General features: G+C 50.6%; 6 protein-coding genes across 6 annotated transcripts; 4 read left to right on the top strand and 2 right to left on the bottom strand.

The window, feature by feature from the left end:
* Positions 1–126: 126 nt before the first annotated feature.
* VTN00DRAFT_6547 (uncharacterized protein) lies at positions 127–1,404 on the bottom strand (the record flags this gene model as incomplete). Its single annotated transcript, XM_069433195.1, has 2 exons — positions 127–1,161; positions 1,234–1,404. 2 exons carry the CDS (start codon positions 1,402–1,404, stop codon positions 127–129), a joined length of 1,206 nt encoding a protein of 401 aa, XP_069288979.1.
* Positions 1,405–1,730: 326 nt separating this feature from the next.
* On the bottom strand, positions 1,731–4,194 carry VTN00DRAFT_6546 (uncharacterized protein; the record flags this gene model as incomplete). Its single annotated transcript, XM_069433194.1, has 2 exons — positions 1,731–2,353; positions 2,418–4,194. The coding sequence occupies 2 exons, from the start codon at positions 4,192–4,194 to the stop codon at positions 1,731–1,733; spliced, it is 2,400 nt and encodes a 799-aa protein (XP_069288978.1).
* A 1,657-nt stretch (positions 4,195–5,851) lies between these two features.
* Positions 5,852–6,724, top strand: VTN00DRAFT_6545 (uncharacterized protein; the record flags this gene model as incomplete). Its single annotated transcript, XM_069433193.1, has 1 exon — positions 5,852–6,724. One exon carries the CDS (start codon positions 5,852–5,854, stop codon positions 6,722–6,724), a length of 873 nt encoding a protein of 290 aa, XP_069288977.1.
* A 973-nt stretch (positions 6,725–7,697) lies between these two features.
* Positions 7,698–8,036, top strand: VTN00DRAFT_6544 (uncharacterized protein; the record flags this gene model as incomplete). The annotated part of the gene is made up of 1 exon (XM_069433192.1): positions 7,698–8,036. The coding sequence occupies one exon, from the start codon at positions 7,698–7,700 to the stop codon at positions 8,034–8,036; it is 339 nt and encodes a 112-aa protein (XP_069288976.1).
* A 1,693-nt stretch (positions 8,037–9,729) lies between these two features.
* VTN00DRAFT_6543 (uncharacterized protein) lies at positions 9,730–10,877 on the top strand (the record flags this gene model as incomplete). The annotated part of the gene is made up of 4 exons (XM_069433191.1): positions 9,730–9,911; positions 10,000–10,019; positions 10,080–10,791; positions 10,847–10,877. The coding sequence occupies 4 exons, from the start codon at positions 9,730–9,732 to the stop codon at positions 10,875–10,877; spliced, it is 945 nt and encodes a 314-aa protein (XP_069288975.1).
* Positions 10,878–12,136: 1,259 nt separating this feature from the next.
* On the top strand, positions 12,137–14,881 carry VTN00DRAFT_6542 (uncharacterized protein; the record flags this gene model as incomplete). Its single annotated transcript, XM_069433190.1, has 1 exon — positions 12,137–14,881. One exon carries the CDS (start codon positions 12,137–12,139, stop codon positions 14,879–14,881), a length of 2,745 nt encoding a protein of 914 aa, XP_069288974.1.
* Positions 14,882–16,069: the final 1,188 nt, after the last annotated feature.

The following is a 16,069-nucleotide window of genomic DNA, read 5'->3' as shown; positions in this document are numbered from 1 at the left end:
CTCCTTTTATCAGTGACGTACTGCCTGCCAGCATTAACAGCACGCAAAGTGACCGCAAGAGAGATATAGATGTATGTACCAGGTATGTACATGTACACCAACCCCCTCAGTTATCTCTCTCCCAACCTAATGGACGATGACCGTAAAATCCAAAACAATAAAAACAACATAAGCCACCACCATCAACCCCCCAATCCACCTGCCCACCCTCGCCCCAAACCACACCGTCAGCGTGAAAGCCAGAGTCGACCCCCACAACACCCCCAACTCCGTGACACTGACATTCCCCCCGTCACCTACTTTGCCCGCCGAATCGAGCATGACGATCCCCGCACACAGCGCGAGCAGGAAGATGTTGCTCCCGGCCGTGTTGGCGACGAGGATGCCACTCTGGCCCTTGTGGCCGCTGAGCACGGCGACGAATTTCTCGGGTAGAGTCGTGGCGATCGCGAGGACGATGACGCCGAAGACGACGTCGGAGATGCCGAACTCGTCGGTGAGAGTGGTGGCGGAGTGGGAGAGGATGTAGCCCGCGAGGCAGATGGCCAGGAGGCCGGTTTTGAGGTGGAAGAGGTGGTAGAATAGACTTCGTTGTTTGTGATGGCGGCGTCTCGTCTGTTCATAATTATTCCCATCGGGTTCAGGTTCGTCTAATCTGCCGCGTCGTAACAGGCCTGTTCGTTCGTTGCTGAACGAACTCGTTTCTACCGAGTCGATTGTGTCGTTCCCAAGGGTACTGCCATCGTCAAAGCTTTCATTATCGTCATCATCGTCACCACCACCGTCGTCGCGTGTCTCGTCAGCATCATCATCATCATCGTCATCGTCCGAATCCTCAGGGGCGGTAAGAATGCCTTTGCCGATCGCTACACCGATGGATGCGATGTACACCGCGAAAATCGCGAGTGAAATCGCTCCGCCGACCAGCCATACCGTCCTGTTGGAGGAGAAGTATGTGATGGGCGTCACGAACGTCGTGACGATGAGTAGCAGGATCGAATATATCCGCGAGCTTCTGTCGAACTGGATCGGTTGACCCTTCTCGTGAAACAGGAGGCCTAGCGAAAAGGCCCCTAGGATGTTGGAGATGGCCGAGCCGACGATGTTACCGATCGCCAAGGATGAGCGCCCCTGAATGAGAGACGCGACGACGACCGCGAGCTATATATCATGCGAGTTAACAGAAGGCTACTAACAAATGAAGCGCAATGACGCATATAACTGTGCGCTTACCTCCTCCCATTCTCCTCCAGCAGTAATGAGCCCGATAACAGTCTCGGAGATCCCGGTGCGCCGAGCGACAACGGCAGTGTGGTCGATGAACTTGTCGGCGCCGAATTCCAGCAGGAAGAGATTCGACACGAAAACGGCGATATTGTAGACGACAACTCCCACGTTCGCCATGTCTCTCGGTGTTTCAATTGGCTGTGCCGAATGGGACCTTGCCACCCTGGAGATGTTTTTCCCTTGGTGATCTGTCCGGAGTACTTCAGGTCTCGGTCGAGCCCCGCGGGATCTCCATCCCTAGCGGCCGCGGACTTCCCGCGTCGGAACGATGCTTCATGGATCGCATTGACCTTTTTAAGGGTTCAGTCGTGTTTATTAAAGATGTGCAGATATATTCGGCAGGGCGGTCCCAGGCCGTCGCTGTTCGAGTCTGAGATCGGGTCCTTGGCGCGTCATCCCCGACGTGCGACTACATCTGACTATAGGGAGAGGAACCCGACCTATCAATGTGGCGACGTCGTGTTCGAGCTTCCTTTGGCCCCGAGTGCCAAGAGCGCAAACGTTCCCCCCTGTACCGGCCTTGTGGAAAACTTGATCGGGTTTCCATCATCAATATTCGGATAATCGCCGTTCCCAACCGTGTTGTAGAGGTCCGTAAAGGCCAGATCCGTCGCGGTGACGTTCAACCAGTACGCGATCGCGTCCACGAACAACCGTCGCGTGCTGGGCTCACACGTCGCCGCCGCCCACATCTCCCAGTCGCTCTTGGTAAGGGAATGCCTGCTGTCGAGTGGTATGCCGAATACCTGTGACACTTGTGTGTACCAGTCAGACTGCATGTCGTATATTCTCTGAGGGACGATGTCGATGTCGAGCAGTTTGTCCGGGAAGATGTTGTACAAAAGACCCCAGGACGAGCGCCATCCATAAGCCAGGACGGTGTGGTTTTCTGATGGATCAACTGCAAGGTACTCCCATTTCCGGATGTAGTCAGACGCAGCAGCAGAGAATCTCTCGGCATCGGCGTTGGCCCCAACTGCTTTGGAGACTCTGCTCATGGCTTCAATAGCTATGATGCCTTTGATGGCAAGATTGGTCTGGTTCACAAGCTGCCCAGCAAAGTCATCTGGATGTGCAGCTCCTCGTTAGTATTAGGTAGGTTTCAAGTGGACTGGAGATGGTGAACTCACCTGTACTTAACTGTTGACCTGGCACCAAACTAAACTTCAGCAGATATTGAGCCCACTCTGACATCTTGCCATAGTGTTTGTGGAGATATGCGATGTCTCCCGAGAACCGAGAGTAAGCGTATGTCATCAGAATCATATCTCCGCTCGACTCGACCGGCATGTGCTCATCATTCCCTTCCACATGGCCCGTCGCATTCGGAAAACTTGCCCCAAGGTCATGCATCGAATATCCATTCGGGTAGAATTTGCTCTCCTGGTTCTGGTATAAAGGATCCAGAACGTATCTCAGAAGCGCGGGATTGGTGTATAGAAAGAATGGCATGGCAGGATATATCACATCCACCGTGTTTATGTTGCCATTGGAGGATATTTCTTTCTGAAACATCAGAGGGTCGTCAGTGGACGTCTCGTTCGACCCAGTCCCCGTGGGACGCTCCGTGAGCACGTAAGCCCCCATAACCTGACGGGCAGACAGCGCTACGATTGAGTAATAGGACCTTGCCTCGCTGATATTCGGGACAGCGATACCTCTGTAGTTGTTGGGGTCCAAAAAGCCATAAGCCATTTCGTTATCGAAGACATATTGCTGGCCAAACTGGTCCGTTTCAGTGCTGTAGTTGGATTTCCCGTACGATGGGGGAATAGGGGTCTTGTTTGACGCAGAGCTAAGACTGTCGAAAGTCTCATTTGTTCCATAGAACGTGTTAATGTCCTTCTTCAGATCAGATTCAAAGGCACTACCCAAAGTCTGGCTATGGTTTAGGTCATTGTAGTGAAACGCGATAAGACTGAACATGTCGCCATAGCATCTGACCCACCAGGGTTGCAGTGAGGTCAAGCCCTTCGAGTTGAGATATCGCATGACCGGCTGCTCAATGGAGCCAATGGTATACACGACTGAGCCAGATCGGACGGAGCCAAGATCATGCGCATAAGCAAAGACAGGCTCTCTGATTCCCGATTCTCGATAGTCCCTGTCCACATAATTGGCGAGCCTGTGGCGCATGATATATTTGTAACGGACGTTGGCTGAATAACCGCTCTCGAAAGATAAATTCTTAGCTTTTCCTGGACTGGACGAGTATGAAAAGTTGCCCCATTCCGGAAAGTCGTGGAGTTCTGCAAACTCGTAGGTCTGGTTCAGATGGACGAGCCAGCTCAGTACCGACGACGACTCGACCGTGGAATTCGAGGCGTTGACATGCTTCGTACTGTCATACAACTCCCATTTCATTGTCCTGTTCGATTCGTAGGTAATCCAGGCAGCGTTCGTGTCGCTGTAGAGCTGCACATTATGCGTCCTCTCATCGGTGGAGTTTACGGACGTCACCAGGTAGCTGAGAGGAATGCTCGTTCGACAGAGATCTTTGGGGGTCACTGGAGAGAAGAAACTCGCTTCCACCGTCACCGGTCCGGCAGCAAACGAAAAGTTGGAATACTGAGAATCGTATCTGACGCTGAGAGGAGTCGCTTTTCGTAGGTTCGGGAGCGCGGGGAGGCTTTCCGATCCGGTTCCCATATATTCATATGAGACCCCGTCGACCGTCACAATGCCTTCCCAGCCCAGCTTATTACCAGGCCAGAAGATAGCTCCGGCAGTGTTTAATGTACCATTCTTTGTTGTCGAGGTCCATGCATTTGTATAAGGCGAGCGAACGGCCAATGGCACTGCTGGAGGCCTAACTGGCCAGTATGAAGGCATACCGTCAGCAGAGGCTATAGCATAGAAGACTGACAGCAAGATGCTGAGAATGATGAGACATGTTCTTGATATCATTTTTGCCTCCGATTTTGTGATGTTGATGCTGATCAACTCTTCCAAGATGTAGCTGCTGTACCCGGGGTACGGTTTGAACCTTCCCAGAACACTGGATTAAATGCATTTCTTCCGTGGAAAGGCATGCTGTATGTGGGAAAGGCTTCAGATAACACGTCATACACCTGAACGACTTTACCCTTCCGATGCACTTCTCACTGTCCTGGTGCTAATGTGAGATCGACTTTGCATCCAGAAAGATGCGTGTTCGAAAGTTGGGGGCCAAGCCGTCGTCCTATACGAATTAAGCTGGAATTTTTCATTATTAATTTCTATTATCAACGACGACATACCCGCATGGTCTGCCTGATAGTCCTATCTAAGACGAGTAGAGACTCTTTCCGTTCCATGAAAATGTGGGATGGAGGAGACGAAGGCGGGGAGCGGGACTCGATGACGCAGACCCGACGGTTTCTTTAGGGCTTTGCGGGGGGCCGGCGTACCGCGGATGCTCAGCGTGCTGGAACATTAATAGCGCGCTGTTAGGCATTTTACAGGTCGGAGTTAGTATTTTATATTTTAGGGACCTATAGGTACGTACCTAGGTACCTGTATCTTCATAGTAAACCTACCTAATGCATCCAAAACCAGCACCTCTTATAATACAGGCACTGCAGAAGAGGAATGAGAAAGGATAGGCCAAAGGATATCTACATCTTGGACAGAAGAAAGAACCATAGCCTTGGTGCAAAGTACTAATTAAGTGTATAGAGTGATACTTGGTTTGGTGGTAATAGATCGCTATACAAGGTGAGGATCAGCGTTCATAATTGTGAGTAATATATCTGTCTCTACTTGTCTACCAGGTACTGCATTAGCTAGGTAAGGGTAACAAGTAGTTACTACTCCCCTACTCCAGAACATTTGGAACAGTAACTGTAAATGAAACGTACCTCCTAAACTTCACTACAGCTTTTGACTGTACTACCTAAGGATGAGGTCCACCCCTGACTAGCCCCCGACGTTAATACCAGTCATCACATGATCAAATATTATTAGATCAATACGTAAAGTGAGGACCGTGCAGGGCGCTGCTAAAGACATGTAAAATGTTAGGTACCTACTAGTACCTAAGTACTAGTAAGTAGCCCCGCCGGTACCTCCTAATACCTAGTGAGTACTAGTGTAAGTCCCAGGCAGTTTTCAATCGCCATCAGTCGCGCTTCATCGCGTTGTCCCTTCATAGTCACATTCACTCCTACTGATTCACCGTCTGCATTACAAATTCTAGTGCCTCCTACCTATTTACTTGGATACCTACTGAGTACTTACCTAGTACAGGTCATACTACACTGGGAGGTACCTGGAAATACCACTCGTCCATACATTTCACTTTCTATCGCACCAGTTATTGCAAACGTCAACAGATTGGTTACTAAAATTACTTTACCTAGGTACTACGCAGGCCACAAGATGGTTATCGACAGAATGTCTACTTCAGGGTATTTTTTGTCTTCATACAACTTGTTGGGCCAAAAGCTAATAGTTACACAGGCTTTACCCGCCAGGTACAACTCTAAAGCTTCAGGTAACAAAGGCATATGATCTTCCGGGCTGCTCTGGTGATACCATCACCGTAATAGTCCAGGAAGAACTAGGATATTCCATGTCTTGTGTGATGTCTGTCCGATTAGGAGACGCAGAAGGTCCACTGGCTGTCCTCAAGCTTTATGATCGCCGAGGGAGCAAAGACTTGCGAAAGCGGGAGCAGGCTGGTTTCCGGAGTCCCGAGGAGGAGGAAGACTATCTCTGGAATTCCAAGAATGAGGAAGGATATGTTGAATTCGTCGAAAGCGGAGATGCCGCTAAATATCAGAAAAGGATATTTGACGAAGGCATCCAGCCAGAGAATACTGCGGAAATGGAGACCTTGCTCCACGATTACTGCGAGGAGTTCTTTGCAGCAGAGACTTCTTTCTACTCCCGGATAGAGCCTCTACAGGGCAGGGAGGTTCCCAGGCTCATGGCAACAGTGTCATATGAAATACAGAGAACCGAAAACCCTGAATATCAGCACCTCCTGAGCGTTCCCGGTATCATCATGGAACTCATCGACGGCTTCCCTCTCTTCGAAATACCCTCGCACATTGACAAGGAACACTGGCAGACAGTGGTCGATTCCGCCGTTTCGACTATCGACAAAATGGGGGCTATGTACGGTGTTCTTAACAAGGCCATAAGCGCTAAGGAGAATATCAAAGTCCGCACGGTTCAGGGGGATGACGGGAGAACTTCCTATCAGGTTTTCTTCTACGACTTCGCCTTCAGCTCTACGAGGGATGACTTTGATACGGAGACAGAATGGCTAGAAGCCAAACAGTGCCAGGATGAGAGGGGCGCAGTGGGCTGGGTGATGCGAGAGGAACTGGACAGGTGGCAGCCCGGCTACTACCAGTTCTCATATGTTGACGTGTCAGATGGCCAATTTTACGCGAGAATAAGAAGTTCTCTGAAGGATGCAGATGAAGATTCCTTGACGAGTCCAATTTAATAGACGAGGCAGGACAACAACAAAGGGACTATTTCGGATCGTACGGGGTTTGGGGATAGAAGATGCTTAACCTACTAACTTGCATTGTACAGTACAAAGAGGGCTAATATATTCTTTTGGGGTTTGTGCTTAGAACAGATTGGGTCGAGGTGTACAAATACTGAGAAATTTCGCGAATAAATCCCTAAAAACGCGCACTGGAATACAAAGTTGTTCCTTTCTTCCTCCACATACACTACTGAATCACATCTTTCGGTACCTCTTTCCCCCTGGTCAAGCCACCTAGCTCGCCGCTTTTGCTATATTGCGATCTGGGCTGGCTTTGTCTAGAGTCTGTGACCTATCATAGTCCGGGGTATTTTCCAGTAGGTTCAAAACCATGTAGTTTAGAATTGCAATTTACCAATACAATAGAGGATAGGGGAGTGCTGACAAAAGATATGATATAGTAGTGTAAATAACAATAGACCAATAGATCTAGTACGTCTGCCTTGTCATGAATAAAGGGAAAACAGCTTGATGACAAACTGATACTACTGTTTGTGAAAATACTGCTAGCAGTCCAAAGTTTACAGAAGTTGAAAGGTCACCCTTCCCTCACCAGCAAGGAACTCGTATTAATGACGAGAACGGGGGACGTAGACTTTTACCGAAAAGGCTTTATAACTATAGAATAAAAATGTATTAGTAGGAGCCTAAGAGCACCATGCTATGCTCTAATCAATACTCTCCAAGCCAGTACCTAACATTTAACTGAATATCAGAAAATGCTATCGCTCATGGAGTAATTTAGATATTACCAGAAAAGGAAATTCACGATCTCTCCAGGCGGAGTACTCCGCATTCAGCAACGAGTCAATCCCCAAGACCTAGCAATTGCCACATAGAATCCTTCTGGCAAAAGGTACACGCCAATAGGAGTTCGAAATGCCATAGCTCCAGCAAGAAATTTCCCCGCGGTACTTTGTTTGACATGCCGTTCTTTTTGTTCGCCACCCCCGTGGGGGCGTTCCTGGAGACTGCGCCGCGTCGCTTCGATATGGCGAAATCCAACCTTCCAGACATACCTGTTTTCTCTCCGGCTTTCGAACACGCACTCGGTTCAATCTCCGATACCAGGCTTCGGAATAGGAATATCTGCCGACTGCGAATCAACGCGTTGTTGGCAAAAACACCTACGCCACGAGAGAGCGCTAGAGCGTTCGAGCGGTGTCAGTTCGCCGCAGGACCGAGTGTCTGGTACCTGGCGGCAAGATCCACGGACTTCTTCGCGTCTTCTCGAAGAGTTCTCGAAGGCATCCTCAACTTCTGATTGAACGAGCGCGTCTTCGACCGTGGCAAGCGGTAAGGACCGACTACCCTATCGACGCTGCCTGAGGCACGCCACGAACTGTCAGACGTCCCTTCCAAAAAGCCCAGGCGGTCGGATAGAAACCGGCAGAATACAGGCGGTGGCCACTAGACCCACCTACATTACTAATCCATTTTCGGCTCGCTTAGTTCCCCTCGCTTACGTTAGCGCTACGCACGGGCCAGAAGAAAAGTTATAAAAGAGCGTCCCGCCCTCGCCGGTTTGGAAGTTTCTTTCCTTTCCTTCACCATCCGAGTGCACGGGCAGTACGCGTATCTATGAGGACTCGTCCGAGATCGCGTTTTTGCTAGTTGAAAACTACCTAGTTTGACCGCTCCAGTTGGTCTTCGGATCGGCTGGGAATTTTTGAAAACCATTTATCATAAGACTCATAATTGAGTCTTCTGTACACTGCAGATGGTTCTTTTACGGGCAGAGTCGCCTGTAAAAGACCATCGGCAGTTTCCTGATGGCTCTGACTGAGCTGCAAGGAAGAGGAAGATCCATCTTCTTTTCACTACTGTCTGCCATCCTTGCGGTGGCCTGTAGAGAAGAGGAGTTGGAGAAGTCGAGCCATCGGATCCCATGTTGGACTTGGGCTGTTCCCTCATTGGGACTCCCTGGGCCTGCTCTTGTCTCTAGCTGAGTGTTGTTTTAGCTAGCTTAAAGTACGGAGCCAAGCTGCCGAATTGATCATATACAATTTCTATCCTGCTCCAGTTCGCGTGATTTTGAAAGTACACCTCAGTAGATCTCCATTCCATATGCCGTACTACTGCAGATGTCTTTCGGCATATCTTTGCGCCCAAGAAGCCCTTTTTGGCCTACTCATGGAGTCTCATGCATCTTCTCTTCCATGCATATGCAGCATACAAGTAATAGATGCATTATTCCCCGCCTTACATATACACGAGTCCGAACCACGGAGTACGCCGTCGTCATTCACCTTTCCGGTCTTCCTCAGTCCGTGAGTCCAGTACCTCGAGACCGTTGCCCAAAGATCTCACGACTATAAATGGGAAGAATCACTTCCGTTACGTCGTCCTGCGTAAACCGGTCTTATTTTCAAATGACCGCGGTACAGGATGCAAAGTAACGAGGGTCCAATAAATCCGGTAAGGGAAACGGGCAAGATAGATAAAACGCCATTGATGTTTCCCTTCCCTTGTTCTCGATTTTTGTCAGATCTAGGTCAGCCCGCCATGCTTAAGGTTCCTAATTGGGGAAGTCGGTGAATTGCCCGGCGTTCGAACGGGCTGAGGCAAGCCAAGAGATCGGTGGAGTTGGCTGTTGTCTTTACGAATATGCACCCCCTCACGTAGGCCACTAGGACAATGTCAATATTTGTAAATATTCGTCAGAATTATCAATTGGATTTTCCTATCCGCGCCTGATCCACGCTACACTGCGTAGTAACGTAAGACCAATACGGTGTAGCATCATAGATTTGGAATCTTCACTGCATGCTGCATAACCCTCTTCAGAACTGGTCCGCGCATCCCGCTCTACGTCATTGGATCTTCCGTCCCCTCCAGTTTCTTCCCCGCGGTCCCAGACAGGGAAAGGGAAACGTCCCATCAGGAATTGGGCTCTCATTTCAATTTAATTCCTTTCCATCTTGGGTATCTATCTGACAGACAAGAAACGTGTCAAGATGTCGAATACCGCGCTCGTTACGGGCGCGACGGGCCTCCTTGGTCGGCAGGTCCTTGCTGCTTTCAAGCGGGCGGGCTGGCTTGTGGTCGGACAGGGACTTAGCAGGGCCACCCCCCCGACGATACTGAGGGCGAATTTGGAGAATCCCAGTGAGGTGGAGAGGCTGTTGAATGAGACAAAGTGAGTACCTCACTGCTGTGTTCTACGCCCATCGTTTGGGTTCGAGGGAACTTGGGTGTGATCGGTGCTGATTCTTGGAACTTGGCAGGCCGCAGGTCGTTGTCCATTGTACGTCGCATTCCTGATGGCAGCAAAACTTGATATACTTATGATGACCGTGGCTTTTAGGCGCTGCAAATCGCTCGCCCGACCAGTGCGACAAGGACCCCGAGCAAGCGCGCAAAATCAACGTCGAAGCCACCCGCGCGCTTGCCAGAGGGACCTCCTCCCGCGGTATCTTGTTCGTCTATATCTCCACAGACTATGTCTTTCCCGGCCGCGAAGGTGAAGCCCCGTACGAAGCGGACGCGCCGACTAACCCGACGAACAAGTACGGCGAGATGAAGCGAGATGGCGAGATTGTGACTCTCGAAGAGACTCGTGACAATGGCCTGGGGGTCGTCCTGCGGGTGCCTGTACTGTACGGATCAGCGAAGAGCAACGATGAAAGCGCGGTCAATGTCCTCATTGATGCGGTATGGAAGGCACAGGATCCAAATGCTGGCGTCAAGATGGACGACTGGGCGCAGCGGTACCCAACCAACACAGAGGACGTGGCCAGAATATGCCTACATGTAGCGGTTAAGTACCTGCGCGAGAAGGGCAGCATCAAGTCACTACCGAAGATTCTGCAGTTCACGTCAGAGGACCGGATGACCAAGTATGAGATGTGTGAGAAGTTTGCGGAGATTCTCGCCCTGCCATTGCCCGGCATGATCCGGAACAAGCAGGGGAATGATCCCTACGGGCCCGTCCAGCGGCCATATGATACCCATCTGTCTACGAAAGAGCTAAAGAATCTTGGCATCGACGTTCGGACGGTGGACTTCGATGCCTGGTGGTGCGTATTTGTTTTCTGTCCTGAAACCCCCCTCACTGCGCTAACTTTTGCCTAGGAGAAGGGAACTGGGTGCTTTCAAGAAGTAAGGAGCTTTCAGCTGGTTTTCGAGAGCCATTGTAGTGTATAGACTGCGTAGAAAAGTCTTTGATTAGTGGAATCTCTTGATCACATAACGGCCTGCGGCCATGCTCCACTTGTTAGGTCCCTTAGCGTGTGATGCATACCTGGCTGTTGTCCGGGATCCGATGATTGCCGCACAAAAATAGATATGTGATATCGCCCCCGAGGAGACCTTGTCTTCGCAAACGTGGGGTAAGCTGTCTCTACTGGCGGCAGGCTAAAGAGACCGCCCCCTGGAGCAGAACCATCTTCCCCAGGTGCCAGCGGGGATACTTCCGCACATTCCGTCCAACAACTGTGTGACGTCGAGAAATGAGAGATGGCTAAAACAACATAGGGGGTAGATGGAAGATATCTGCGGACAGAGCTCGGGAAACATTGGTAGAAAGCCTGCTTTGTTACTCGTCTTTCGTAGTGCGGAGATAGTTGGATTCCGGCGTGTTGATCGCCATTCGAAGAACAAACCTTGGCTTGGCATAGGGAAGCATCTCACTGCAGCAACTTTACGCGGGAATCGGCACTCAGTCTCGCTCCTAAAGGCCTGAAGCAGCAGAGGTGAGGTGTCGCAAAGACAGAGGCCAGCACAGACGACCGCTCGTTTCGCAGTTCAGCACGGTCCGAGCCTCACGCATCTCGATCTCGAGCCACGCGCGAAAGCCCAACGAAGCCGCGATCTGTCGATCCTCGAGCTCCACCTTCTGCCCTGCAGCGAGAAAAGGACCCCTTGCATACGCTCGTCGATAGCGTGCCTTTGATCGAATTGACCATTGAGGCCAAGGAACGCGACACCGCCACCAGCCCAGGTAGAAAAAAGCCGTCCTCTCCGTCTCGACCTTTGCGCGCACTCCCTCGTTCGCCCGATTCCTGACTTCCTCTCCACATCTTGTCCTTTTACCTTCTCAGGGCGCGCGAGTCTAGATCTCTGCGGAGCACCGCACTCTCAAGGACGCTCATACGAGTTCCGATTCGCTGCGTATGTCTCTTCCTGGGCCAGCAAGCCTTCACCAGTGAAGCGTCCTCAGTCCTGTCCAGGTCTACCTAACACAAGCCACACCCAGGTGCACCACTCACCCAGGGTTGAGGAAAGCCAGTTGCGTTTAGGGCTGCAGGGTCGTTCCAGACGGGGCCGTACCACAGGTAAATCAAAGTTTCTTGCGGGGGATTGATATCATGCAGTGCGCCACAACCGCGCAGTGAGCAGGTCCACGTTGCCGACACGTCCTCCATGGAGCCTCATCCGGGTGCTGCGGACTCGCAGTCCGCTGCGCAGGCCCAGCCGCTGCCGAAATTCTCCCGCTATCGATCCGTGAGACAGGCCGCTGCCAAAAGGCAGCAAGAGAGCCCTGCGACGGTCCAGGCGCAGAGCAATCCGACTGTCCCTCCTGTCGCGCCGCCGCCGCCTCCTCTTCCCTCGTCACCTGAGTCGCAAGATGTCTCCGCGGCCAGCAAGCCGCAGAAGGAGACCATCGCCAGGAGCATGTCTCGCTATCGACGTGTGAAGCCAGCTGCTACCTCACATCCTCCTCTGCCAACTCTGCACGATCAGACGTCTGCACAAGATGGGATAGGTCGGGATGAGGGGTACGTTAACACTCAGAAGGGAACGGGAAACAGCTCTTCCGGGACGTCGAGAGAGGGATCGAGAAACGGATCCAAGCACGAGCAAGATGCTCCTCGCCCAAGACGCCTCACTGATACTTCCGAGGAAGATGATATGGCGATAAAAGAGAAGTTTAGACAGGAGGCGATGGAAATGCTGACAGGTGGAAGAGAGAGAAGACATCAGACGACTCATGCAAGCACTAGAGGTCGCACGCCGCGCCGAGAAGACGTGGGGAATGCAAGGAAAGGAAGTGACCATGATCACCCGCGGGAGCACAATGGAATGGACGCAAGGTACTACGCGGAACGATATGGAAACAGATTGGCATCTCCCAGCAGCGGTGAATCAAAGCGGGCGTCGTGGAAAGAGCGGATGGGTCTATTGTGGTCTAAAGAACATGATACTGGCGTTAAAGGAGCAGCAGAAAGCCAGGATGTTGCAAAGGACATGCCACCAGCGAGAACCATACAACCTGGAGGAGGGGGGATTGTCCCTGGCATTGATGCTCCCAAGTCTGCGGTTAACGCTGGAGAGAGGAGGGTGCTGGTGCAATGCGCTGAGTCGTCAATAAACCTGCCAGTCACACCTACTACAAAAGCCCAGGATTTGATATACTCTGCTGTAAACTGCCTGTCAGAGGAGATTGACCCAAAGAAGTCTGTTCTCCTAGAATCATTCACGCAGCTTGGTATTGAGCGGCCTCTACGGAGGTACGAGCATGTACGCGATGTCATGAATTCATGGGATTATGATGGGCAGAATTCCTTGATAGTCGTTCCTTTTTCGAATGAAGCCGTGTTGGGTGAATTGGATGTAAAGTCTGTTCCCGACGACCAGCCGGAAGAAGAGACATTTCACATTTACCATTCTCAGAAGCCGGGGAAGTGGGACAAACGCTACATCACTCTCCGTGCAGATGGACAGGTTGTTCTGGCAAAGAAGCTGGGGCAGGAACCCACGAATATCTGCCACCTGTCTGACTTCGACATCTACTCTCCTACCGCACGTCAGCTGGAGAAGAAAATAAAGCCGCCTAAGAAGATCTGTTTCGCGGTCAAGAGTCAGCAGAAATCGAGCATGTTTCTGAGTACGGAGAACTTTGTGCATTTCTTTGCAACAAACGACAAGGATCTAGCTGCCAACTGGTACAAAGCCGTCCAGAGGTGGCGGAGCTGGTATTTGGTTCATGTGCTGGGCGAGGGGCAGAAGGAGAGGGAGGGCACTGCTCAGACGTCTGCTCAGGGCCAACACACAGGGGATTCCTCGAGCGAGACAACTGCATATGAACTGGGTTCTTTCAAGCCGCTCCTCGATATGTCCTCACTGGAACGAGACCTCCCCACGTCCGAACAACAGTCCCGGCCTCACACTTCTGCGGATGCCAAAGTTTCGTCGAAAAAAATGTATGCTTATAAGATGAGCACGCGTGAACGTGCACCCCCACCCACTTCCTTTCCCAAGAAGCTCACAGTTAACACCGAGGATGCCAGAGAATCTCAGTCCCGCAGCGGACCCACGGTCAAAGGTACCTCCCCGGGAGATATCGAAGAGGAGACATTTTCCCCGACAGGGCTTTTGGGGAGAACATACAGTCAACGACAGCGAGCTATGCGCGAGAGGGAAGAGAGAATGGCGAATCCATATGCGAACGATGGGCTCTTTTCTCACGGTCTGCTCAGTAATCTGAGCTCGCCCACTTCACCACCGTCGAACTTTCAGCCGTTCAGTAACCCTTCAAGTCGTGGGAACAGTCGCTCGAATACTATGCGATCTGCACACGCTCCGGAACTCAGTAGCTCCGCACCCAACCGATCGACTTCTGTCCGCCAGAAGACCAAGCCTCTTGTGGATTTAACCCCTGTATATCAGGAACCGCCACAGCACGCCCGTAAGGGTCGTGGAGTGCACCTGGAGCCAGGTGTCCCTCTCGTGGAGGGTGCAACAGGCCCTGAACTTCCTCCTGGATCCATTGTGGCACCAAGTGCTACTACATGGAGACGACCAACTAACACGGTCACGTCTCCAGGTTCCGACGCACTGCCTCCTGGATCCGCATACGGAAGTGCTGTCCCTCGCGGACGCTCAAATACCACTGGCGGTCACCATCACAATCCGTATCGGAATATTAACAACATGACGTCGCCTATTTCTGCAGGCTCGCCGCTTACGTCCCCGGAGAATCCTTTCGCTCCAAACAGCCTCCTAGGCCGCTCCATGTCTATTTCACAAGGAGGAAAGCACACTGGCCACGGAGTGGCGACCGGCAACCGCAACGCCGGAAAACCGATGCTCGACCTCGGTCCGCAGAACCCTTTTGCAGAAGGAAGTCTACTCCACGATCTAGAAGCGTCACGAGCCACGGGATAATGGTCAATGTTGTTGACAGGGTACATCTTTTCTTGGGTTTCTTTTTCATTTCCTCCTAATGGGTTTTAACGATTTTCCTTTGTTATCGAAAAGTCGATCTGGCGTTGATCTATGTGTCATGCCTTCTCTTTCGGGTTTTCTCCGACGACTTATTTCGGGTTTTGTGATATCATCATACCCCCTGATTTCTTTCTCTGAATGCTCAAGGGGTCCCGGTTTGTTTTCCCATTGTTGTACTCTGCTTGAGAACCATTTCTTTCTCACATACCCCCATTTCCCAAAGCTTTTTGTTTGATTCCTTTCTCAAGGTCATCGTTACCCCATTCTTGGATCAAGCTTCGCCAAAGATTTAGGCGTTTGTCCCATGGGTTCCAACCTGGCACATACAGGGTGCAATTTCGGTTGCGTAGCATCATCATACATCGCCTTTGGTCGCCTAGCACGGTTCTCATCCATGTGCATACCCCCTACCTAGCCATAGAGAGAAAAAGATTTCAATGGAAGGAGTAGTCTCTTTCAATCCTAGTCTTGCTAATCAGTGTTAAACGGTCTGCATTTTGTATAGTGGCGTAGCAATTTCCGAACATAGGTCCGCCTAATTTTACAAGTCGGAAAGAAGTGCACGTGCTTGGGTCGAGTCACGGTGGCATATAGTAAAGTAGAATAACCCGAGGAACCTTGACGGAAATTCACAAGTGACAAGAGGATGGGATAGAATTTTTTATATCAGACCAGGATTCGCAAGTGGTGGGCATGCCCATTGCCTTCCTTCCTGTATACATTGGTGGATTAGGTGGCTTTAAAGATTTTTTTTCATCTTATTCTATTTTATTATTGAATTTATGGGTAAGTATTAAGTTCAAGGAGTCGGGTATATGACGTTCTGTTCCATTCTATTCCTCAACTGTACAGTACTTACTTCGTGGAAGATGTTTCAGATACTCTGAACCATCTTTGTTCCATCTCGTTTCTTTTCACCGTCTTGATTTCTGTCCAGGCATTTATGTTCGCCAATCAATGCTAGAAATACATACATATGTTATATGTTAGAGGAGAGCTGAGAATAAACATCAACCTTGTTAGACAAGTCCCCTCAGAACAAAAGAAAAGAAAAGAAAAGAAAAGAAAAGAAAAGAAAAGAAAAGAAAAGAAAAGAAAAGAAAAGAAAAGAAAAGAAAAGAAAAGAAA

The sequence above is a fragment of the Thermoascus crustaceus genome (assembly GCF_041956765.1).
Source record: "Thermoascus crustaceus strain CBS 181.67 unplaced genomic scaffold VTN00scaffold_3, whole genome shotgun sequence".
NCBI classification, from domain to species: Eukaryota; Fungi; Ascomycota; class Eurotiomycetes; order Eurotiales; family Thermoascaceae; genus Thermoascus; species Thermoascus crustaceus.
The sequence above is the reverse complement of the archived record's forward strand: the minus strand, read 5'-3'. Positions and strand labels throughout refer to the sequence as shown.